Source organism: Dasypus novemcinctus, chromosome 23 (genome assembly GCF_030445035.2).
Source record: "Dasypus novemcinctus isolate mDasNov1 chromosome 23, mDasNov1.1.hap2, whole genome shotgun sequence".
Taxonomy (NCBI): domain Eukaryota; kingdom Metazoa; phylum Chordata; class Mammalia; order Cingulata; family Dasypodidae; genus Dasypus; species Dasypus novemcinctus.
This window is the reverse complement of record NC_080695.1, coordinates 70177493-70199128: the sequence shown is the minus strand read 5'-3', so window position 1 is coordinate 70199128 and position 21636 is coordinate 70177493. Positions and strand designations below refer to the sequence as shown.

General features: G+C 40.8%; 1 protein-coding gene and 1 pseudogene across 1 annotated transcript; one reads left to right on the top strand and one right to left on the bottom strand.

The window, feature by feature from the left end:
* Nucleotides 1–1550: 1550 nt before the first annotated feature.
* LOC101418591 (mediator of RNA polymerase II transcription subunit 28 pseudogene) lies at nucleotides 1551–4810 on the bottom strand (annotated as a pseudogene).
* Nucleotides 4811–20619: 15809 nt separating this feature from the next.
* LOC101447673 (olfactory receptor 2C1-like) lies at nucleotides 20620–21558 on the top strand. Its single transcript, XM_004475848.1, has one exon. It carries the CDS (start codon nucleotides 20620–20622, stop codon nucleotides 21556–21558), a length of 939 nt encoding a protein of 312 aa, XP_004475905.1.
* The last annotated feature ends 78 nt before the right edge of the window (nucleotides 21559–21636 follow it).

The window sequence follows — 21636 nt, the reverse complement described above, 5'->3', positions numbered from 1 at the left end:
ATAAAATGGTATCTCATTGTAGTTTTGATTTGCATTTCCCTAATAGCTAGTGATGTTGAGCATCTTTTCATGTGCCTTTTAGCTATTTATATTTCTTCTTTGGGGATGTGTATGTTCAAGTCTCTTACCCAATTTTTTTTTTGAATGGGTTGTTTGTCTTTTTTATTTTCAAGATATAGGATTTCTTTAAGGGCCATCTTAGCAGGGCATATAGAAGACCAAGCTACATTTTTGGTGACTCATAGGCTGTGGCTAATAGACTGGCCTTTTGGTCAGGCCACCAGGAAGCTTCAGACTGACATATAAACCAATCCTGCCTGTGAGGATGAAACACTCATATAAAAATCAGTTCTTCTCCTAACAAGCTGTCAGTTACCCATGTAGATGTCTATCAGAAGGGCCTCTACAATGATGAAGTGAAACATAACCAATGAGCAGATTGTGCTTGTCAGTTAAATGTGGCGAATGAACTGTCCTCTCCCCAAAGCAAGCAGACGTGCAACCAATCATTCCTTGGGTCCACAAGAGAACAGTCCATGGAAATTCAGAACCATCCTAGACTGCCTACACAAATGTCACTGTCATCAGAACATCAAACAACATGGAAAAGCTGTCCTACAAGCCAGACACTGGGCCAGGCTAAAAATACTGTCCAAGGACAGATTCCCTGAGCCAACAGGCTTGACTGTTACTTTCATTTTGGCTTGTTGTCTTAATAGACTACTTTGAGACCTGGCAGCTCAACTCTGTCGGCTCAGGTCTGGACAACTTGTACTCTAAAACAGCAAAAAGAAAACTAAACTAAACTAAAACGGACTAACACAGCAACTTCAATCCTTCATATTCACCTGTGCCCCAATTGCCATCCAAGATGAGAACAGGTCACCACATAACTGACTCATTTAGCATAACAAAATTTGGATATCACCTCTTTTACCTCTTTCCCAATCCACTCAAAATTAAACACCACACAGAACAAACTCACCCCAAATAAAATGATCAACTTTAGAATTCTACCATAAATCCACTAGATTAATCTAGGATATTATAATATTTCTTTTACCAATTTACAAAATAGCTTCATTATGAGATCTCCAGAAATACTACAAACACTGTTAAATTAGATTCCTCTTTTTGAGGTAGTTCAAAGTCCCACAATGTAGCAAATTTATGTATTTTTCTATACTATCACTGAGGAATAATTATCTTAAAAGGTCTAGAACCAAACTCCTCATTTTCTGATTCCCAGGCTAGTTTTTATTTTCTCCCTCAGATCATACAAACCAAAATAAAAATGAAAAATACACACAAAGAGATGAAAAGTCACATAAAAACCAGAAAACAACAACAACTACAAAAAAAATTAAAGGAAATCTATAAGTGGCATCATACTAACAGTCTAAACTTAGCTGCAGACAAAAAAACTTACTGGTTTACCAAAGCTATAGGCATTTGAGAAAGTCCTAAAGAAATTAACAGCTTGTGAAAATAGAGTAAATATTTTAAGTAGAAGCATAAAACTAAAAATCATCTCAGTCCCTGTCAATGAGTTATTCCAAAATGCCATATCCACAAAAACTCATGTTAGCAAAACTGTTTTTAGGTTGGATCAAATGTGTGATAAGTTTCAGGCTGATCCACTTTGCTCTTTCATCAGGTGCAGGGATATTAGCAGATGCCTGCTCAAGGTAGGCCATAGATGCTAGAGGGATTTCAGCAGGCTTTTTGTGCTACATGTTGATGTCATTTAGCACCTGCTGCCAATGCCTCGGTTTTGTCAAATGTTTCTGGACCAGGGCATTTTTCCACTGCAATTCATTCCTTAGTTCTGAGACATCCACTTTGGTTTTCGTTTTTGTTTTTTGTTTTTTTCTTTTCTTTTCTTTTTTCTTTTCGTCTTTATTTTCTTTTAAATGTTACATTCAAAAAATATAAGGTCCCCATATACCCGCACCCCACCCATCCTACCCCTCCCACGTCAACAACCTCTTCCATCATCATGGCACATCCACTCCACCTGGCGAATACATTCTGGAGCACCACTGCACCACATGGACAGTGGTCCACATTGTAGTCCATACTCTCCCCCAGTCCACCCAGTGGGCCATGGCAGGACACACAGCATCCGGCATCCATCCCTGCAGCACCGCCTAGGATAACTCCAAGTCCTGAAAATGCCCCCACACCATATATCTTCTTCCATCTCCCTACTATCAGCAGCCACCGTGGCCACCCCCTCCACATCACTGCTATAATTTTCTTCCATTACTAATCACAATAGTTCCCCAGCAGAACACCAGTAAGTCCACTCTAATCCATACTCTATTCCTCCATCCTGTGGGCCCTGGGATGGTTATGTCCAGTCATCCTCTACATCAAGAGGGGCCTTAGATTCCACATGGATGATAGACGCAGTTCTCCTGCTTGCAGCTGTAGGCACTCTTGGCTCCCGGTGTGGTGGTTGACCCTCTTCACCTCCCTGTCAGCTGGCCAGGGTAAGTCCAAGAAACCAGAGGGTAGGAGCTGCAAGTCTGCTGAGGCCCAGGGCCTGGCCATCACATGGACAATCCAGAGATTCAGGTCTCCTGAGTATACACCAACCCAAACACCAACCACAGGTCCGGTAAAAGTAACAGAAGAGTCATATGTAGAAAGGTCATATCTGAGTCCAACTCCATCACACTCAGGAACACAAACTCCAAAGTAGGGCCAATTGACATGGCCCTGAACTCCAGAGCCATCTGCCATGACCATAGAACCTATGGGTCTCTGCAGCCCTCAGGAGAACCAGCACCTGGGTTTCCATCCACCTTGGCTGTCTCTGGTACCCTTCTGAGGTGTACATAAGTATCACCCCTCTGATGACCTCCTGACTCTTTTCTGGGGACTCATAGCCATATAAACCCACTTGTCCTTTCCATTTCTCCCTTTTATCCAAAGTGAAAAAGCAGTTTTTAACACCTGATATTACATGTAGGCTGAGATATTCTGCCAGTCTGAGTTGACACTTTCATTCAAGATTTCTTTCTAGTTACATGATCAGTTGGTGTTTGGTAGTAATCCCTTGGCACCAGGGAGGCTCATCCCTGGGAGTCATGTCCCATGCTGGGGGAAGGCAATGCATCTACATGCTGAGTTTGGCTTAGAGAGTGGTCACATTTGAGCAACATGGAGGCTCTCAGGAGGTAACTCTTAGGCACCCCACAGCTCTAGGCCTAGTTCATATTTCAGGCACACAGGCTCATAATCAGAACCATGAGTATATCAAGGGCTCATCATTGGACCATCCATCTTTGTTGGTCTTTGTCATTGCACTCGGGGGATTGTTGCTGTTCCATTGGGGAAATGTGATTGAGTTCCCCTGGCCAGGAACTCAGCATTCTCTCAGCTGTCATTTCCAACTGAAACCGCTATGAATATATCCAAACCTTTCTATGTACCCTGTATACCTGCCCTGGAGGATTCCTTCCCAGCCATGTGTCCCCCACCAATAACACCCCACACAAGTGTTCCTCCCCCACCATAGTTGAACCTGTCTGTAGTCCAAAACTTATTCAAAAAGGAAGCCCAATATATTGCCAGGTTCCATTAATAGTAAAATGGAATATAGTGATGGGTTTAAAGGTTATATATAGAATACATAGTAATTTAGAGAAATTAAATAAAGGAAAAATAAATTGGGGTATCAAAAAATGAAAAAAATGAAAAAGCTTTGTTTTTGACATTTTGCCTTTCATCACTGCTATAGGTGTTGCCCTGCATGTACAGTGGCAAGGCAATTTCTTCCATTTCTTCCTCAGTGTTTACATCCTTTCTCTTTTTTTTTTCCTAATTATTAAGTTTGTCTTCACATAAGTTTTAGATCACAGTAATTCACATATACAGTATATGGTACTCCCACATATCCAACATCAAACACTTTGTCCCTTCCCTAACAATGATCTTTTTACATGTTCAAATTATATTTGCTGCAGCTGATGTACAGATATTGAAACAATAGCTTTCAAATACGTTCCATTTGGGTTTACATTATGGTTTATATTTTAGACTATACAATTTTCTAAATTTTTAATTATCTTATGTTTTACTTTATGGTTTACATTTTAGCCTATAGACTTTTATACATTTTTGGTGAAATTTAACATGTCCTATATCCATCATTGCATGATCTTGTGGAACACTTCCATTGCCCCACAGTTACACTAATTCCATGTATTCAACACCTATTTCCCCCTCCTCTCAGGGCCACAGTAACAATCAATCTTCATTACTTGAAAGACCGTATTCAGAGATACTTGCAACAAAGTTGAGGGCTTGACATACTTGACTGCTCTAACCCATTGGAAGCCATCAATTCTCTCAAGAGATACAATTCCCTCTGTTTGAGAACATTAGTCCTCCCCAGGATGTGGGTATACCTTCACTCTCATTGCATGGGTCTCCACCCAATGATATAACCCACTACTGAGACATCCAATTTGATAACTTGCTCGGGCTTCTGGACAGAAAACTGCAAACTTTTTTGTAGGAAAAAACATTCTGTCGGTCTTGCATATCCAGTAATCTCTGGATACATTGATCAACACCAGTTCAAATTTCCTCCTGATCGGTGCCACTGATAGAGTCCTAACTCACCAGAGAAGCAAAGCAAGCCTTGAAAGATGACTCCAATTCATCCACCAAGATACTGTTAGAGATTCTCAGAGTGCCTGGCGTGGCCTGAAGAAGCAAAGCCTGGCCAGGGACCCAGAGCGGGTCCTGGGAATCCCGGGGGCTGCCCAGAGAACATGCCTCCCAGCGGAGCTGCCATTTCTAGAAACATAAATTACATATTTATTCATTATGTTTTTTTGAAAAGATCAAGATCAAGAATATTGACAAAACTTTAACCAGACTGACAAAGAAAAAGAGAGAGGACACAAAAAACTTAAATCAGGAATGAAAATGGAGACCTAACTACCTATCTTACAGAAAAAAAAAAAAGATTATAAGAGGGTGCTATGAACAATTATATGACAAAATTTATAAAATCTGGATGAAATGGACACATTCATTGAAACATACAAAGTACTCGATGCAAGAAGAAATAGGACGTTTCAACAGACCTATAACAAGTAAAGAGATTGACGGGAACCAAACATCTCCAAACAAGGAAAGACCAGGAGTGAATGGTTTCACTGCTGAATTCTACCAAACATTTAAAGAATATTTAGCACCAATCCTTCTCAAACTCTTTCTTAAAAAAATAGAAGAGCAGAGATTACTTCCTAAGATTATTCTATGAGGCCAGTATTACTTCAATACCAAAGTCAGATAAAGATAACGAAAGAAAAAATAACAGACTAGTATCCCTCATGAATATAGATGCAAAAATCCTCAACAAAGTATTTGCAAACTGAATCCAATACTCTATAAAAAGGAATATATGTATATATGTAAAAAAAAAAAAAACAATAAAAATGGAGTATATCACAACCAAATGGGATTTATTCCAGAAATGCAAGGATGTTTCAACATAAGGAAATCAATGTAATATGCCACATTAATACAATAAAGGAAAAAAAACACAATCATCTCAATTGATGCAAAAAGGCATTTGACAAAATCCAACATCCTTTCTTGAAGAACAGGCATGATATGGGGGCATTTTCGGACTTGGAGTTATCCTGAATGATATCTTAGATGCAGGGCATTATATATCCTGCATAATCCACTGAATGGACTGCGGAAGAGTGTAAACTAAATGTAAACTACAATCCATGCAGTATAGCAGTACTCCAAAATGTATTCACCATATGCAATGAATGTGCCACAGTGATGACAGAGGTTGTTGATGTGGGAGGAGTGGGGGGTGGGTGGGGAGTGGGGTGTATGGGAACCTCTTATATTTTTTAATGTAACGTTTTGTGTGATCTATGTATTTTTAAAAGAACATTAAAAAATTTGCTTAAAAAATACTCAAAACAAACCAAACAAACAAACTAGGAATGGAAGGAACTTCCTCAACATGATAAAGGGCATTTGTAAAAAAACCATAGTAAATATCATAATTAATGGTGAAACACAGAAAGCTTTCCCCTTAAAGACAAGAATGCCCACTGTCACAACTGTTATTCAACATTGTACTGGACATTCTAGCCAAAGCAATTAGGATAAATAAATAAATGGCATCCAAGTTGGAAAGAAAGATGTCGAATTATCCTTTTTAACATTCTATGTGATTGGATATATAGAAAATCCCAGAGAATCTTCAAGAAAGCTTCTAGAACTAATAAGCAAATTAAGCAAAGTTGCAGGATACAATATAAAGATGCAGATGTCAGCTGGGTTTCTATACACCAGTAATGAACCATCTGAAAAGGAAATCAAGAAAACAATCCCATTTCCGTAGCCTATAAAATAATAAAACACCTAGGAATAAATTTAACTAAAGAGGTGAAAGAATTGTACTCTGAATACTGCAAAACACTGCTGAAAGAAATTAAAGAGTACATAAATAAATAGAAAGACATTCTGTGTTCATGGATTGGAAGAGTTAGTATTGTTAAGATGTCAATACTGCCTAAAGTGATCCAAAAATTCAGTGCAATTTCTATCAAAATTCCAGCAGGTTTTTTTTTTCCTGAAATGGAAAAGCTGATATTCAAATTCAGGTGGAAATGTAAGTGTTCCCCAAAAGCCAAAACAACCTTGAAAAAGAACATAGTTGGAGGGTTTACAGTGCCTGACTTTGAATCTTACTAAAAAGCTATGATAATTAAACCAGTGTGTTACTGGCATAAAGACAGACAATGGAATATCCAGAGATAAATCCACCTATCTACGGCCAGTTGATTTTTGACAAGGGTGCCAAGTAAATTCAGTGGAGGAAATAATAGTCTCTGCTGGAACAACTGAAAATCCACGTGCAAAGAATGAACATGGACCTCTACCTCTCACCATATACAAAAATTAATTCAAAATGGATCAAACACTTAAATGTATGAGTTAATCTATAAAACTCTTATAAGAAAAAATAAGGAAATATTCTCAGGATCTTGTAGTATGCAATGGATTTTTAGATTTTATACCAAAGTCAAAATTTAAAACTTTCGTGAGAGTGGTTGTAGTTCAAGTGGTTGAGTGCCTGTTTCCCATGTATGTGGTCCCAGGTTCAGTCTCCTCAATAAAAACTTATAAAATAAACTTTTGTACAAGGATAATTTAAGTTCATTATCTAGAAAGTGAAAAAACCAATAGAATGGGAGAAAATTCTTGGAAACCATATATCTCATAAGGATTTAACATCCAGAATACATAAAAGAACTCCTACAACTTAATAAGAAAAATATAAACAATCCAATTTTTAAAAAAGATGAAAAACTTCAATATGTATCTCCAAAGAAGATACACAACTGGCTATTAAGTATATGTAAAGATGCTCAATATCATCAGCAATTAGAGAAACGCAAATTAGAACCACAATGAGATACTACTTCTCACCAACTAGGATGGCTATTGTTAAAAAAAAAAAAGGGGGAAAATAACAAGTGTTGGCGAGGATGTGGAGAAATTGGAGTCCTTGCACATTGTTAGTGGGAATGTAAAATGGTGAAGCCACTGTGGAAAATAATTGGCCATTCCTCAGAAAGTTAAACATAGAATTACCACATGGCCTAGAAGTTCCACTTCTAGGTATATAACCAAAATAACTGAAACTGAAAGCAAGGGTTTAGACAGATATTTTACACTAATGTTCATCACAACATTATTCAAAATAGCCAAAAGGTAAAAGCAGATGAATGGATAAACAAAATGTGGTCTAACCATACAATGAAATATTATTCAGCCATAAAAAGTGAAGTGCTGATACATGATACACATGGATGAATCTTGAAGACATTTTATTGAGTGAAATAAACCAGACGCAAAGGGACAAATATTGTATGATTTCTGTTACATGAAATACTTTGAACAAGTAAAAATTCATAGAGATAGAAAGCAGATTAGTGATTATCAGGGTTGGGCATAGGTGGAAATGAGGAGTTATTGCTAAATGAGTATAAGTTTTGGTTTGGGATGATGAAAACAACTGGAAGTAGGTTGTGGTACTTTTTTTTTTCTTTCAGAGGTACCAGGGATTGAACTCAGAACCTTGTACATGGGAAGCAGGCATTCAACTGCTGAGCTACACCCACTCCCCAGATTGTGGTACTTGATGTCAACAAATTTTCATTTGAAATCATTAAAATTATTTTATGTTGTATTTATTTTAACACAACTAAAATAAATAAATTTTTTTGAGGTACTTTGCCTGGGATTGAACCCAGGACCTCATGTGTGGGAAGCTGGCACTCAACCACTGAGCTACACCAACTCCCCTGAGTTGGTTTTTTCATTTGTTTGTTATTTGTTTTGTTTTTTTTTTGGAGATTCCAGGGATCCAAGCCAGAACCTTGTACATAAGAAACAGGTGCTCAACCACTTGAGCTACATCCACCCCCTAAAATAAATAATTGTAAAAGCCCTCCCAACAAAGAAAATCCCAGGTGGTGAATTCAACCAAATGTTTAAAGAATTAATACCAATAATTCTCAAACTCTTCAGGCAAATAGGAGGAATACACTTCCTAACTCATTCTATGAGGTTAGCAATACCAAAGCCAAACAAATATATTGTTAGACTAAAATTACCCCTTCTGAATATAGATATAAAAATCTTCAAAGAATACTAGCAAACAGAATCCAGCACCATTAAAAGAATTATACACCATGGCCAAATGGATTTTATACCAGGAATACAAGAAGATTTCAATATGTGAAAATTAATCATTGTAGTGTACTAATAGAATGAAGCAGAAAAACCCTCATGATCATTTCAATTGATGCAGAAAAAGCATTTGGTAAAATCCAACACCCTTTTCTCATAAAAACACCCAACAAACTAGCAACAGAAGGGAATTCCCTCGACATGATAAAGAGCTGTAGCAGTCTGGTATTATTTATGAATTCCAAAGTACATATTGGATTATATTTGTCAACTGGTTTGTTCCTCTGGGCATATTAGATTGCATTGGATTCAGAGGCTTCACTTTTACTTGATTGAATTATGATTAAGGTTTTGATTAGGCCATGTCACAGAGAAAACCTCATGGCAGAGCAGGCAGTGAAGCTGTGATGTGGAGCCCCAGGAAGTAAATACACAGAGAAGCAAATACCAGAGGAAAGAGAGAAGGCTCCACCAGACATGGCAGAGGCCCTGGGAAGACAGATGAGCCATTCACCTGATAGTCTACAGCTGCCCTTGTGGAGAGAGCAGAGCAGCTGAGCCCGGAGAGAAATGAGCCCCAGGAGAGAGATGAGACTTGAAGCAGGGACCACGGAGCCTTAAGAGGAAGAGGAAGCCTGAACCCTGTAGACATGAGCAGCCATCCAGCTCCAACATGTGGGAACAGACTTTGGTGAGGGAAGTAAATTAGACTTTATGGCCTGGCAACTGTAAGCGTCTACCCCAAATAAATACCCTTTTATAAAAGCCAACAGATTTCTGGCATTTTGCATCAGCACCCCTTTGGCTGACTAATATAAGGGCACTTAAGAAAAACCCACTGTTGACATCTTCTCAGTGGTAAATGATTAAAAACTCTCACTCTGATATCAGGAACAAGATAAGGATACCTGCTTGTACTGGAAGTTCAACATTGTATTGGAAGTTCTAGCCAGAGCAGTTAGGCATAAAAATGAAATGAAAGGAATCCAAATTGGAAAGAAGGAAGTTAAACTATATTTTCAGATGACACATCTTATATAGAGACAATCCTAAAGAATCCACATGCAAAAAAAAACTATTAGATTTAATAAATAAATTCATCAAAAGAGAAGAATACTATATCAACACACAAAAACCTGTTGTGTTTCTATACATTAGCAATGATCAATTAAAAATGAAATTTAAAAAACAATTACATTTACAATAGCATCAAACATAACATATTGTATAGGAATAAATTTAACCAAGTACAAGACTTGCATACTGAAAACTGCAAAAAATTGTTGTAAGAGATTAAAGAAGACCTAAAACAATGGAAAGACAACCCATGGATTGGAAGATTTAATGTTGTGAAAATGGTAGTACTCTCCAAGTAATCTACCAATTCAATGCAATCTTTATCAAAGTCCCAAGAGCATTTTTTGAAGGAATGGAAAAGACAATCCTAAAATTCATAGGTAATTGCAAGGCACCCTGAATAGACAAAATGATCTTGAAAAAGAAGGTCAAAGTTGGAGGAGTCACAATTTCTGATTTCTAAACTTATTCCAAAGTTACAGAATCAAAAGTATGTGGTACTAACATAAAGACAGACATACAGACCAATGAAATGTAATTGAGATCTGCAACAAGCAAAAAAAAAAAGAAACAAAAAAACTAACAAAAGAAGAAATATAATTGAGATCTAAAATAAACTCTCACATATATGTTGAATAGGTTTTTGCCAAGGGTGCCAAGACCATTTGTGGGGGAGAGAACACTCTTTTCAACAAATATTTCCTGAAAACTTGGTATCTATATGTGAAAGAGTTAAGTTGGACTCTAACCTCATACCATTTACAAAATTAACTCAAAATGGATGAAAGACCTAATATAAGAGCTAAAAACATAAAATTCTGCGAAGAAAACATGGGGGTAATATTCACAACCTTGGATTTGGCAATGGTTTGTGATATGTGAAACCAAAAAACACCAACAACAAAAGAAAAAATAGATAAATTGGACTTCATCAAAATTTTTTTAAAAATTGTGCTGCAAAGGGAAATATCAAGAAAATGAAAAAAAGCAAACCTATAGAATGGAAGAAAATATTTGCAAATAAAATATCTGATAAAGTTTCAGATAAAGAATCTTACAAGAACAACAACAACAACAAAAACAATTTAAAAATAGGCAAAGGACTGTTTCTCAAAAGAAGATATACAAATAGCCAATAAGTACATGAAAGGATGCTCAATACCATCAGTAAAATTGCAAATCAAAAACACAATGAGATACCACTTTGTACCTACTAGGATGGCTATAATAATATTTTTTAAAAATAGGAAGCATGGGTGAGAATGTGGAGAAGTTGGAACCCCGGTGTATCACTGGTGGGAATGCAAAATGGGTGCAGCTTCTGTGGAAAACAGTTTGGTTGTTCTGCAAGAAGTTAACCATAGAATTACCGTGATTCAGCAATTCCACTCTTAGGTATATACCCCAAAGAACTGAAAACAGATGTCCAAACAAAAACTTGTACAGGAATGTTCACAGCAGCACTATTCACAATAGTCAAAAAGTGGAATCAACCCAAATCAACCCAAAAGCTGGTGACTGGATTAACAGAATGTGGTATGTCCGTACAATGGAATAGAACTCAACCATAAAAGGAATGAAGTACTAATACATGCTACAAAATGGAGGAAATGTAAAAGCATGCTAAGCAAACAAAGCCATACGCAAAAGGTCAAACAGTTTGTTTCCATTTATATAAAATATCTTGGCCCAATGGATAGGGTGTCCGCCTACCACATGGGAGGTCTGCGGTTCAAACCCCGGGCCTCCTTGACCCGTGTGGAGCTGACCCATGCGCAGTACTGATGTGTGCAAGGAGTGCCGTGCCACGCAGGGGTGTCCCCCACGTAGGGGAGCCCCACGCGCAAGGGATGAGCCCTGTAAGGAGAGCCACATGGTGCGAAAGAAAGTGCAGCCTGCCCAGGAATGGCACTGCACACACGGAGATCTGACACAACAAGATGACGCAACAAAAAGAGATACAGATTCCCAGTGCTGCTCATAAGGATAGAAGCGGTCACAGAAGAACACACAGCGAATGGACACAGAGAGCAGACAACTGGGGGGGAAGGGGGGGAAGGGGAGAGAAATAAATAAAAAATAAATCTTTAAAAAAAAATCTGGAATAGGGAAATTCCTAGAGACGTAAAATAGATTGGTAATTGACAAGGGATGGAAGAAGGGGGGATGGGTAGAGACTTCTTACTGGGTATGGGGTTTCCTTTTGGGGTGATGAAAAGGTCTTGGAAATAGACAGTAGTGACAGTTACACGACACTGAATATACTAAAAGCCACTGAACCGTACACTTTGAAACAGTTAAAATGGTGAATTGTGTTATGTGAATTTTATCTCAATAAAAAACTTCAAATATAAAAAATAATTTTCCAAAGATTTTCCTAATTGGATTTTAAAAAATAAATGCATTCTCATATTTAGCCAAACATTACAAAAGTCTCTCTGAAAATAAGTTCATAATCTTCTTGTGGCCGGAGCTACGACTTGGCTACCCAATATTCACTCTTCATTTCTTTCTTACTATGTAACACTTATATTAATGGACTGCATAATATATGATATGATGGGATACATGATATGACATTAGATGACATAAGAAATAATACAAATATGATATATGAGATCATATAATTACTGTGACCAGCTAAGTAAGTACATTTCCCAGCCTCCTTTGCAATTAGGTGTGATCATATTAATAAATCCTTAAGATGAGACATAAGGGGAGGTTGTTTGGTGGGGCTTCTGGGCAGCTCCTTATGAGAAGTAGAAAAAGCTTCTTCCGCCTTCCTGCTTGAAATATGGACACGACGGCTAGAGTGCCAGCCACCATCCTAGACCACAGATGGCCTTGAGGATAGACGTCTTGTTAAGGACGGTGGAGCTGAAAGACAGAAGGAATCTGGGTTGATGACTGTTGAGCCACATTAGATCTGGACTCTATCTCTGTACTTTTTTGTGAGGCAAAAATAAACCTTCAATCTGCTTTTAAAAAATTAAGTTGGATCACTGTCTCACACTATACAATGAATTGCAGAACAATTAAAAGCCTATTATGAGGTGAATTTTTTTGTTATTTCCGTCTGTTTTTAAAATTATTAGTATTATTATTGAAGTAATGAAAATGCCCTGTCAATGATTGAAGTGATTAATGCACCACTATGTGATTATACCAAAAATCATTGATTATACACGTTGGATGAATTGTATGCTTTGTTAATAGGTGTCAATAAAATTGATGGGCTTAAAAAAGCGTATTATGAAATATGAAATTATCAGATAAAAATGAAGAGGGATGTATTTGTCTTTTTGGCATTGGAAAGGATTTTTTAAACAAGAAAAACTTCAAATCAGAAAGGTATTTATATAATTACCTCAAAATTAAGGATTTATATTCAACGAAGTTCAGAATAACTAAGTTAGACAAAAAGACTTGCATTGTCTAAAACTGGCAACGTTTATCTAGACTATACTAATAAATACTGCAAAAAACAAGCAACACAAAAAAAATTTTTTTTAAATCGGAAAAGGGTATGGCTAGACAATTTATAGAAAGAGAAATAATTTTAGCTAGCACATTTATAAAGAAAGGTTGACTCTCACTACAAATCTATGAAATGCCAAATAAAGTGAGACACTGTCTTATACCCATCAACTTGACAAAAATTAGAAAATCTGATGATACCAAGGTGGTAGCAAGGACATTCTTAGCTAGTGGAGTGTAGGCGGCTACTGCGACTTTGGGGCAATCTGCTGGTACTTACTATGCGCATCCTTATAACCCACTATGGGGTTTGTGTATCTCTATATATCATGGACTCTCTCCAGGTTCATTGGAGCATTGTTTGTGAAAGTGGGAAATTAAAGGCAAGGTAAAAGTTCATCCATAGTGGAATGGATAAATATAGTGTGATCGATGCATACTCAGCATTAGAAACTTTAACCTAAATGCATACATAACAACATGAATTTATCTTTAAAAACATAAAAAAATCATTGTGAAAAAAGAGTTAAAAGGTAAGAAAAAGAGCTATAGCTCTTCCAAAATACACCAAGTTGATGGAAATTAAAAACATTTAAATGCACAAAAGTATGTTTTACAAGGATACACATATATCCAAACGCTTCTATAAAACACACATTAGATTGAATAAGTACCTGTGGGAAAGTGTAGGCAAATGATAGTTGAGGTTGGAAATAAAGTGAGAAGAGTAAATAAAATAAAATCGTGTTTAAATGAATAAGAGAAGTATTCCACAGACCAAGGATGACAGTTTGGAATGAACTGAGTAGAATTACTGCTCACTTGAAATTTTTAAATAAAATTCTGTTTTTCATGTATGGAGCATCTTTCTCTGGTCTAGGACTGTACCAGGGTGGAGGTACCAGGGTGGAGGTACAAATTTGCGCTGGGAAAATAAGACGGATTCAAGATCAGAGCATCGTGGGCACAAAGCAGATGCCCTGCCAGAGCTACCGTCATGCACATCCAAAGCCTGTGCCTCCCAGGTCCATGCTCATTCAAAGGTCTCAAATGTAACACGTCAAAACTCTCTATTCCCAGTCCTCTAAATTGTGGGGCTCCCACAATTAGCTCCATCCTTCCCCTCGTTAGGTCAATAACCCTCACGTCAACTTCAAACCCCACTTTCTCTCACTCCATGTGCAAGCCATCAGCTCTACCTGAAAAGTTCATCCAAAATACAATCACTTCTGCTCTGCTCTGGTGGACCAAGCCCCCATCAGCGCTCACTCCTTGGCCTCTGACAGTCCCACATCCAGGAAAAACAGCAGGACCACTCAGGGGCTAGGAAGGTCCTTCTTGCTCTGAATTTTTTAAAAATTTAACTTAAAATCTTTGTAGTTTAAAAATTTGAATTAAAATATCCATTCATCTTTTACATTTTATAAATTCTAAAGGTAATGCAGGTCACTCTAAGATATTCAAACAACACACGTGTATAAACTTAAAAAAAATGAAAGGCCTTCCCTCCCCAGCCCATATTCCCACCTCCACTACCAGCTGCTTATTGGTCTGTTTTCCTAGACATTCTTCAAATGCATGCCAACGTACGTATGTAATAAAGGTATATATGTGTGTATATACAGAGCTTGAAAAAATGAGAACATATTATACAAATTGTCCAGCAACTTGTTTTTCACTTCGTTTTCCTAAGACTAAATTCCTCCTTGTTGGAACAAGCAGATCTGCTCATTCAAGCTGCTGCCTAATGTTCCGTAGTGATGCCACGATTTCCGTAATTCCCCTACTGATGACGTTTGAGTTCTCCAGTTTTCCATGTCTGGACCTTGGAGGCAATAGGCCTGGTTCCAGCAGTCACTTGACACCTCTGGGCCTCAGGTCCTCTCTTGTAAAGGGGAAGAACAACATGGACCTGGTGCGCTAGTTGCGATGCTGCTTGTGACCTGGGAGCACGAGGGTCCTGATGCTGCACGACCTGAGAGCAGGAGAGGCCGCGGGACAGACCTCGCCCGCCCCTGAGGCCCCCAGCCAGCACCCAGCTCTGGGTGCCAGTCTCCCTTCCTGAGCTTCTTCAGGATCACCCATAAGGTACTGCTTTCACACAGCCTGGCACGAATGTCCAAGCTCCACTTTATGGTTTACGTTAGAGTCGGAAATAGTGGAGACCCCCACCCACACCCCCCAAAAAACCCTCAAAGGAGACATTTCAGAAAAGAGGGAAACACTGCCATCCTATGCATTAGGGACCCTGTTTGGTTTTCATTCACTAAAATTATGCTTCACAGGTTATGAAGAGGGGGTGGGGCCTGTGGGTGTGGCCCCCTGCCCGGCCCCCTTGGGTACTAAGGGAGCCCTGCCTTGGTCGAGGGAGAGCAGCAGTGGCTGAAGTCACAGCTCTGAGCACCCAGCCACCTGCACCACTTCCCCTTCTGTGCGTTGAAGAACCAAGTGAGAAAAAATTAAATAAGTCCTAATTATTTAAGCAGCTCAGTTATTACCGTTGCTCTGATTAGGGATCTGCGTCGGGGAAGGGTGAAGGAAAGAGGCAGCCTTCAGGGGCCGCCTTCCTGGGCCCCAGCCACTCCACTGGTGCTAATTGCCTGGGGGGACGAGGGCCCCTCTGGGCTCCGCAGGCTCAGCCAGGCCCAGCCCGGCTTCAGGTGGCCTTAGGGGGCCAGGACCCGCCCTGGGGATAAAAGCCTGCGGGCCCAGCCCTGGAGCAGGCGGCCGCCCAGCTCCCTTCCCGATTGCCAGCTTGACCTCCCAGCACAGGGAAGGCGCCTTGGGTTGGATCCTGAAGCTAAAGGTACGTTTCCACCAGCAATTCATGGGCTTTTGTTCTGGAGAATCCAGGGTGGAGGAGAGAGGGGCAGAGAGGAGAGCAAGACAGGGAAGGAAACAGCAGAGATGGGGACAGTGGCCAGGGCCTTGGAAAGGCTCTGATTTCAGGTGCTGCCTTCAGGGGAGGTGGGCGGTCCTCCAGCCGCGGGACCAGAGGCCTTTCCTGCAGCGGGAGCAGAGGAGGCAGCACAGCCACTGCAAGGGCAGGGGTGGTCCCCAGCAAGGAGGGCAGCACCTTTAACAAAGATGCCCTTAGGATGGTCCCGGAGGGGCCCTGGGATTCTTCACCTGCAGGAACCTCCTGTGCCCGGAGCCCTGTCCTGGGGACAGACCCCCAAGCCCAAAGGAAAGGAGCCCCAAGGCCGAGGTACAGCCAGCCCGCCAGGCAGGTCTCGAAGCCACCCCCTTCCTTTCCCCTTGCCGAAGAGTTTAGCTGTATTTTACCAACCTGGAGGCCTCCTCCCACCTGCCCCTGCTTATGCCCATGTTTGTTTCTCAGAGACAAGGAGGGCACCTGACCAGCTCCCTCTCGACTTTAAAATCCCATCCTATAGTGAGGACATTAACTGGAGGGGGCGACACAGCACACCTCCTCGTGCCCTCGCTTTCTGAGGACGACTAACGCCTTCCCCTGCATTCACAAGGTCTGTTTCCTGCTGTCCCTCTTCTCTAAACATCAGCGCGTCCCTGATCCTTCCCTAAGCGCCAGGCAGAGCAGGCAGTCCTCGCCTGAAGCAGCAGCCCCAAGCAGGGAGCGGCTCAGGCCCTGCCCAGCCACTCCTCGAGGGTTTGCGCCCCGGGTCCCCGCTGCCGGGCTTGTGGGGAGACACGACCTTGATGTCTGCCTTTCACCATGCAGACTTTGTGCTGTTGAATTTTTGGACGTTTAAAATGTACCCCTATGCTTTCGGTCCTTTTTCTAGTTTGTAAGTCCTTTTCTCGTCAGAATTGCCACCTGGCTCAGGCCTCCGGCCCGGTCAGCCAGAATTCTTTCCCCAGTCAGAGAACACGTTCTCAAGGAGCCTGGGTTGGCTTCCCTGAGGCTAACGTCAAGTGTAGGCTCCCCTCCTAACAGCGTAGCTTCCCTTCATGGCATTGTAACTTTGTTATTTAAATTTTAATATTTTTAGACTTTGGTGACTCTTGGGAGGAATAATTTTAAAAGTTTATTTCAGCTATGCATTTTTTTCTTTTATTAGTCCTCATCTTAATGCTTTGAAGATGCAAAGTACTCTCTAATTCTTGAATTCCAATGTTTGGGAGGGGGGACTCCCTGCGCACTTTAGGTAATACCTTAAATCTTTCTATTTGAGAGGTTTTGATTTTATTCTGCCTCTGTCTTTACCCTTGTAGGCAAAATTCATTTATTTACATTTTGTTTTGTTTTGGGTCTTTTTGTTCATACCTGCCATACTACCACAGCATCATCCTGCTTTGAAAACCGTATTCCTAACTCTGATCTAATCATCAGGAAAATTCTCACTTAGAACTTAAGTGCAGGAAAGTCTGGCACAAACAGAACCATCAGGAATATCACTGTCAAACATCTCCAAAATAAAGGAAATATCTTGAAACAAAATATATCAACAAAACCTCTCTATTGGGTACTTGAATGCAGGATTAGGGTCTACTATTTTCTTTTCTTTTCTTTTTTTTTAAGATTTATTTTATTTATTCCTCTCCCCTGCCCCGCTGTTGTCTGCTGTGTCCACTCGCTCTGTGTTCTTCTGTATCAGCTTCCATTATCCTGTGACACTGGGAAACTGTAATCATTTTTTGTTGCGTCATCTTGCTGCGTGAGCTCTTCATGTGTGTGGCACCACTTCTAGGCAGGCTGCCCTTTTTCCACGCAGGGCCGCTCTACTTGCAGGGCACACTCCTTGTGCTTGGGGACCCCTCTGCGGGGATGCCCCTGCATGACACAGCACTCCTTGAATGCACCACCTGCACTGCAGGTGAGCAAGCTTACCACACCGGTCAGGAAGCCCTGGGAATCAAACCCTAGACCCTCCATATGGTAGACGGATGCTCTATCAGTTGAGCCACGTCCACTTCCCTATTGTTTTCTTTTCTTTTTGATTCTTTTTCTTCATGATGTTTTGCTTGGGCTAATACTCACGGCTTGAATTCTGAGAACATGCAACCCCACATGGAGAGCATCAGCTGTTCAGAACAACCTCTGGAATTGGAGAAAGCCAGGATTTCAGATCTGCTGTGGCTCTTCCATGGGTGGCCAATTGAAAGTTGTGAAGTTCAGGGGAGAAATGGGCAGGAAACTGGGCAAAGGTGGACAATTAGAATACCTAGGGTTCTCTTTAAGAAGCAAGTCTTGGCTGCTTCTCTCAACACCTCAAACTTCCAAACCAAACCTACAGGCAGGCAGAGGTGGGAACCATCAGTGCATCCATAACACATGGATGATTCCTAGAAAATCTTTCTGTCCCCAAACGATTCTCCATTCAGAGGCTCTCATGCCCAATTTGCATTATAACTGATGCATCCGTTGAGGTCAGTATTGTCCCCTCTAGGTTCCTCTTAAAATTCAAGTACTACTGGATTAATTTAACATCCCTGGATTATGAGAGAAGTAGGAACCAGAGGGGAGACCCTTTAAAAGAGGAAAAGGGCGCTGAGGAGGAAGCAGGCTGCTGAATGCAAACTTGCAGTTGAAGTTGTGTTGGCTTGGGGAGTTTGTCAAGCTCAGGCCAAGAATCTAGCTAGCCTGGCATTTCCTCCTGACCTTCTGAATGCCTTGGTTCAACAGTTTCCCACGCCAGGAATATCCTTTCCTTTTCCATCTTGGCTGATTCTTACCTGGGCTAAACATTGCTGAGTAAGCCCAGAGCAGGGACTGGACAGAATATTGACTTCTTAGCATCACTTGCAGCCACAAAGCAGCCACCACCCAGAGACCAAACAATTCATGGAAGAAGACAAACAGTGTCTCTCTGTTTCTTTCCCCTAAGAGGATGTAAAAGGATGAGCACTTCAAATGGCAGGAGGTAGTAAGGTAGGTATCAGGAAGAACTTCTAAACAGAAAGATGACCTGATTATCAGATTGGTAGCTCAGTTCCTCAGCTCCCTTAAGTCCTACATGAAAATAATATGGCATCACCTCTTCTTAAGGTATGAGGTAGAGGTAAGAAGGGAGGTTGAAAATTCTCTGAGATCCCTGTCATCCCTGACTCAATAGAAGGACTCTGTTGCTGACCTAAAGAAACAGACAATTAGAAGATATTTCCTTCTTTGATTTCTGGGGGTCTAATGTCAGGGCTTCTAGTATTTCTGCTACTTATTCATGAAAAGAGGAGTTCTTGGGAGCTTTGGCCAAGGGATATGACCAAGAGGTCCCAGCCTCATGCACAAAACCTCCTGAGCACATCTGCTCTCTCTCCATGAGGAGCACGTTCCATCAAGCCTCCTCTTTGGGTACAGCTGCCAGGTTTCCTGTGGGGCACATCTAGGTCCAGAGAAAGAGGCAGAGCATTCCCTCCCAATCCTCAGTGTTCACTTGAGGCCAAGTGACCCAACAAAGACTATTTTTGTTTTGTTCTCAGATTCATTTATTAGTCTAGAGATCTAAGATACTGGGGAAGGGCCTTGGTTTATGGTGTTCAAAGGAACCTAGCTCCTGGCCAAGAAAAGGAGAGGTAAGTGGCCCAATATTAATAAAAATATTTTTATATTCATGAGATGTTAAGAATTACTCCATGGTTTAGAGATGGGCATGTTAGTCGTCCACATCAAAATATCAAGGATCTCTCTGGAATTTTCTAGTTTCTTCTGATAATTATAGATGCCCATTAACTTAACCCCTTTTTTATATAAAACTTTTTTCTCTCTTTACCTTCTCCCAACGAACTTACTTGGACTTGTCTGAAGTTTTGTTTCTCATACATTTATCTCCTCTTAGCTAATATATTCTCCTATTCTGTATTTGATAACCTACATCTATGTTTACTCTTTCCATTATTTACATGATTTTATACTTGCATGTTTTCCTCCAACTTCATCATTCTCGAGCTGCAGTTTTCAACTGGAAGAGAGAGGAGGAACTGTATCAGAAACTATGTACTCTAACCATATCAAATATGGGAAAAGGCATATTTTGAGAATTTTTGTATCTAATCCTGATGGTCAAATCCCTCCACCCTGTTGTAAACCATTGTTCTGATGTAAAGAGCCCTAATCTTTTTGTTCTGTCTTCACTGAGCACTTCCTTCATTTTGATGATCGTTCATATTTGTCATTCTGGTGGAATATAGTTTCCATCCATTGTGGAACAGATAGCAGTTGAGCATTGCAACCAACATTGTCAATCATGAAAATTAACCTGGTACTTAACTAGGAAGCCTGGAGATCTATTAGGCTTTCCCTGATGCAGATCCTCCTTATCCATAGTTTCTTCTTCATTTGCTTTTTCTCCCAGCAGTTTTCCCTTGACAGACTCCTCAAGGCACTGAAAGCAACCAGTGATGGAGGGTGCCAACAGCAGTTCCTTAGAGGCTTTCATTCTGATGGGTATATCTGACCATCCCCAGCTGGAGATGATTTTTTTTGTAGCTCTCCTCATTTCTTACTTGTTGACCATATTTGGGAACTCCACCATCATCCTGCTTTCCCGCCTGGATGCCCGACTCCACACACCCATGTACTTTTTCCTTAGCAATCTCTCCTCCATGGACCTTGCCTTCACGACTAGCTGCATACCCCAAATGCTGACTAATTTACAGGGCCCAGACAAGACCATCAGCTATGGTGGCTGTGTCACCCAACTCTATGTCTTCCTGTGGATAGGAGGTACTGAGGGGATCCTGCTCGTGGTGATGGCATTCGACCGCTACGTGGCAGTTTGCCGACCCCTGCGCTATACCATCATCATGAACCCCAGGCTTTGCTGGCTGCTGACTGCCATTGCCTGGTTGGGTGGCTTGGGCAACTCTGTGATTCAGTCAACATTCACTCTCCAGCTCCCATTGTGTGGGCACCGGAGGTTGGACAATTTCGTGTGTGATGTACCCTCCATGATCAAACTGGCCTGTGGAGACACAAGTCTCAATGAGGCCATGCTCAATGGACTCTGCACCTTCTTCACTGCCGTCCCCTTGAGCGTCATCCTGATCTCCTATTGCTACATTGCTCAGGCGGTGCTGAAGATCCGTTCAGCGGAGGGACGCCGGAAGGCCTTTAACACTTGTCTCTCCCATCTGGTGGTGGTTCTCCTCTTCTATGGTGCAGCAATCTATGGGTATATGCTTCCAGCTAAGACCAGCAATCAGGACCAGGGCAAATTCATTTGTCTCTTCTACTCCGTGGTGTCACCCATGGTAAATCCTCTCATCTACACTCTGAGAAATAAGGAGGTCAAGGGAGCAGTGCAAAGGCTGCTGAGGAAAGGAAGGGAAGTAGGCTGAGAGAAGCAAGAACTGCTCCACAGATATTGTCTCTTCATCTCGACACACTTTTCCTCATTATATCTCTGGTCAGGTAAA

What these genes read in the sequence shown, in the direction of transcription:
- LOC101447673 (XM_004475848.1), top strand. Translation starts at nt 20,620, where the DNA reads ATGGAGGGTGCCAACAGCAGTTCCTTAGAGGCTTTCATTCTGATGGGT.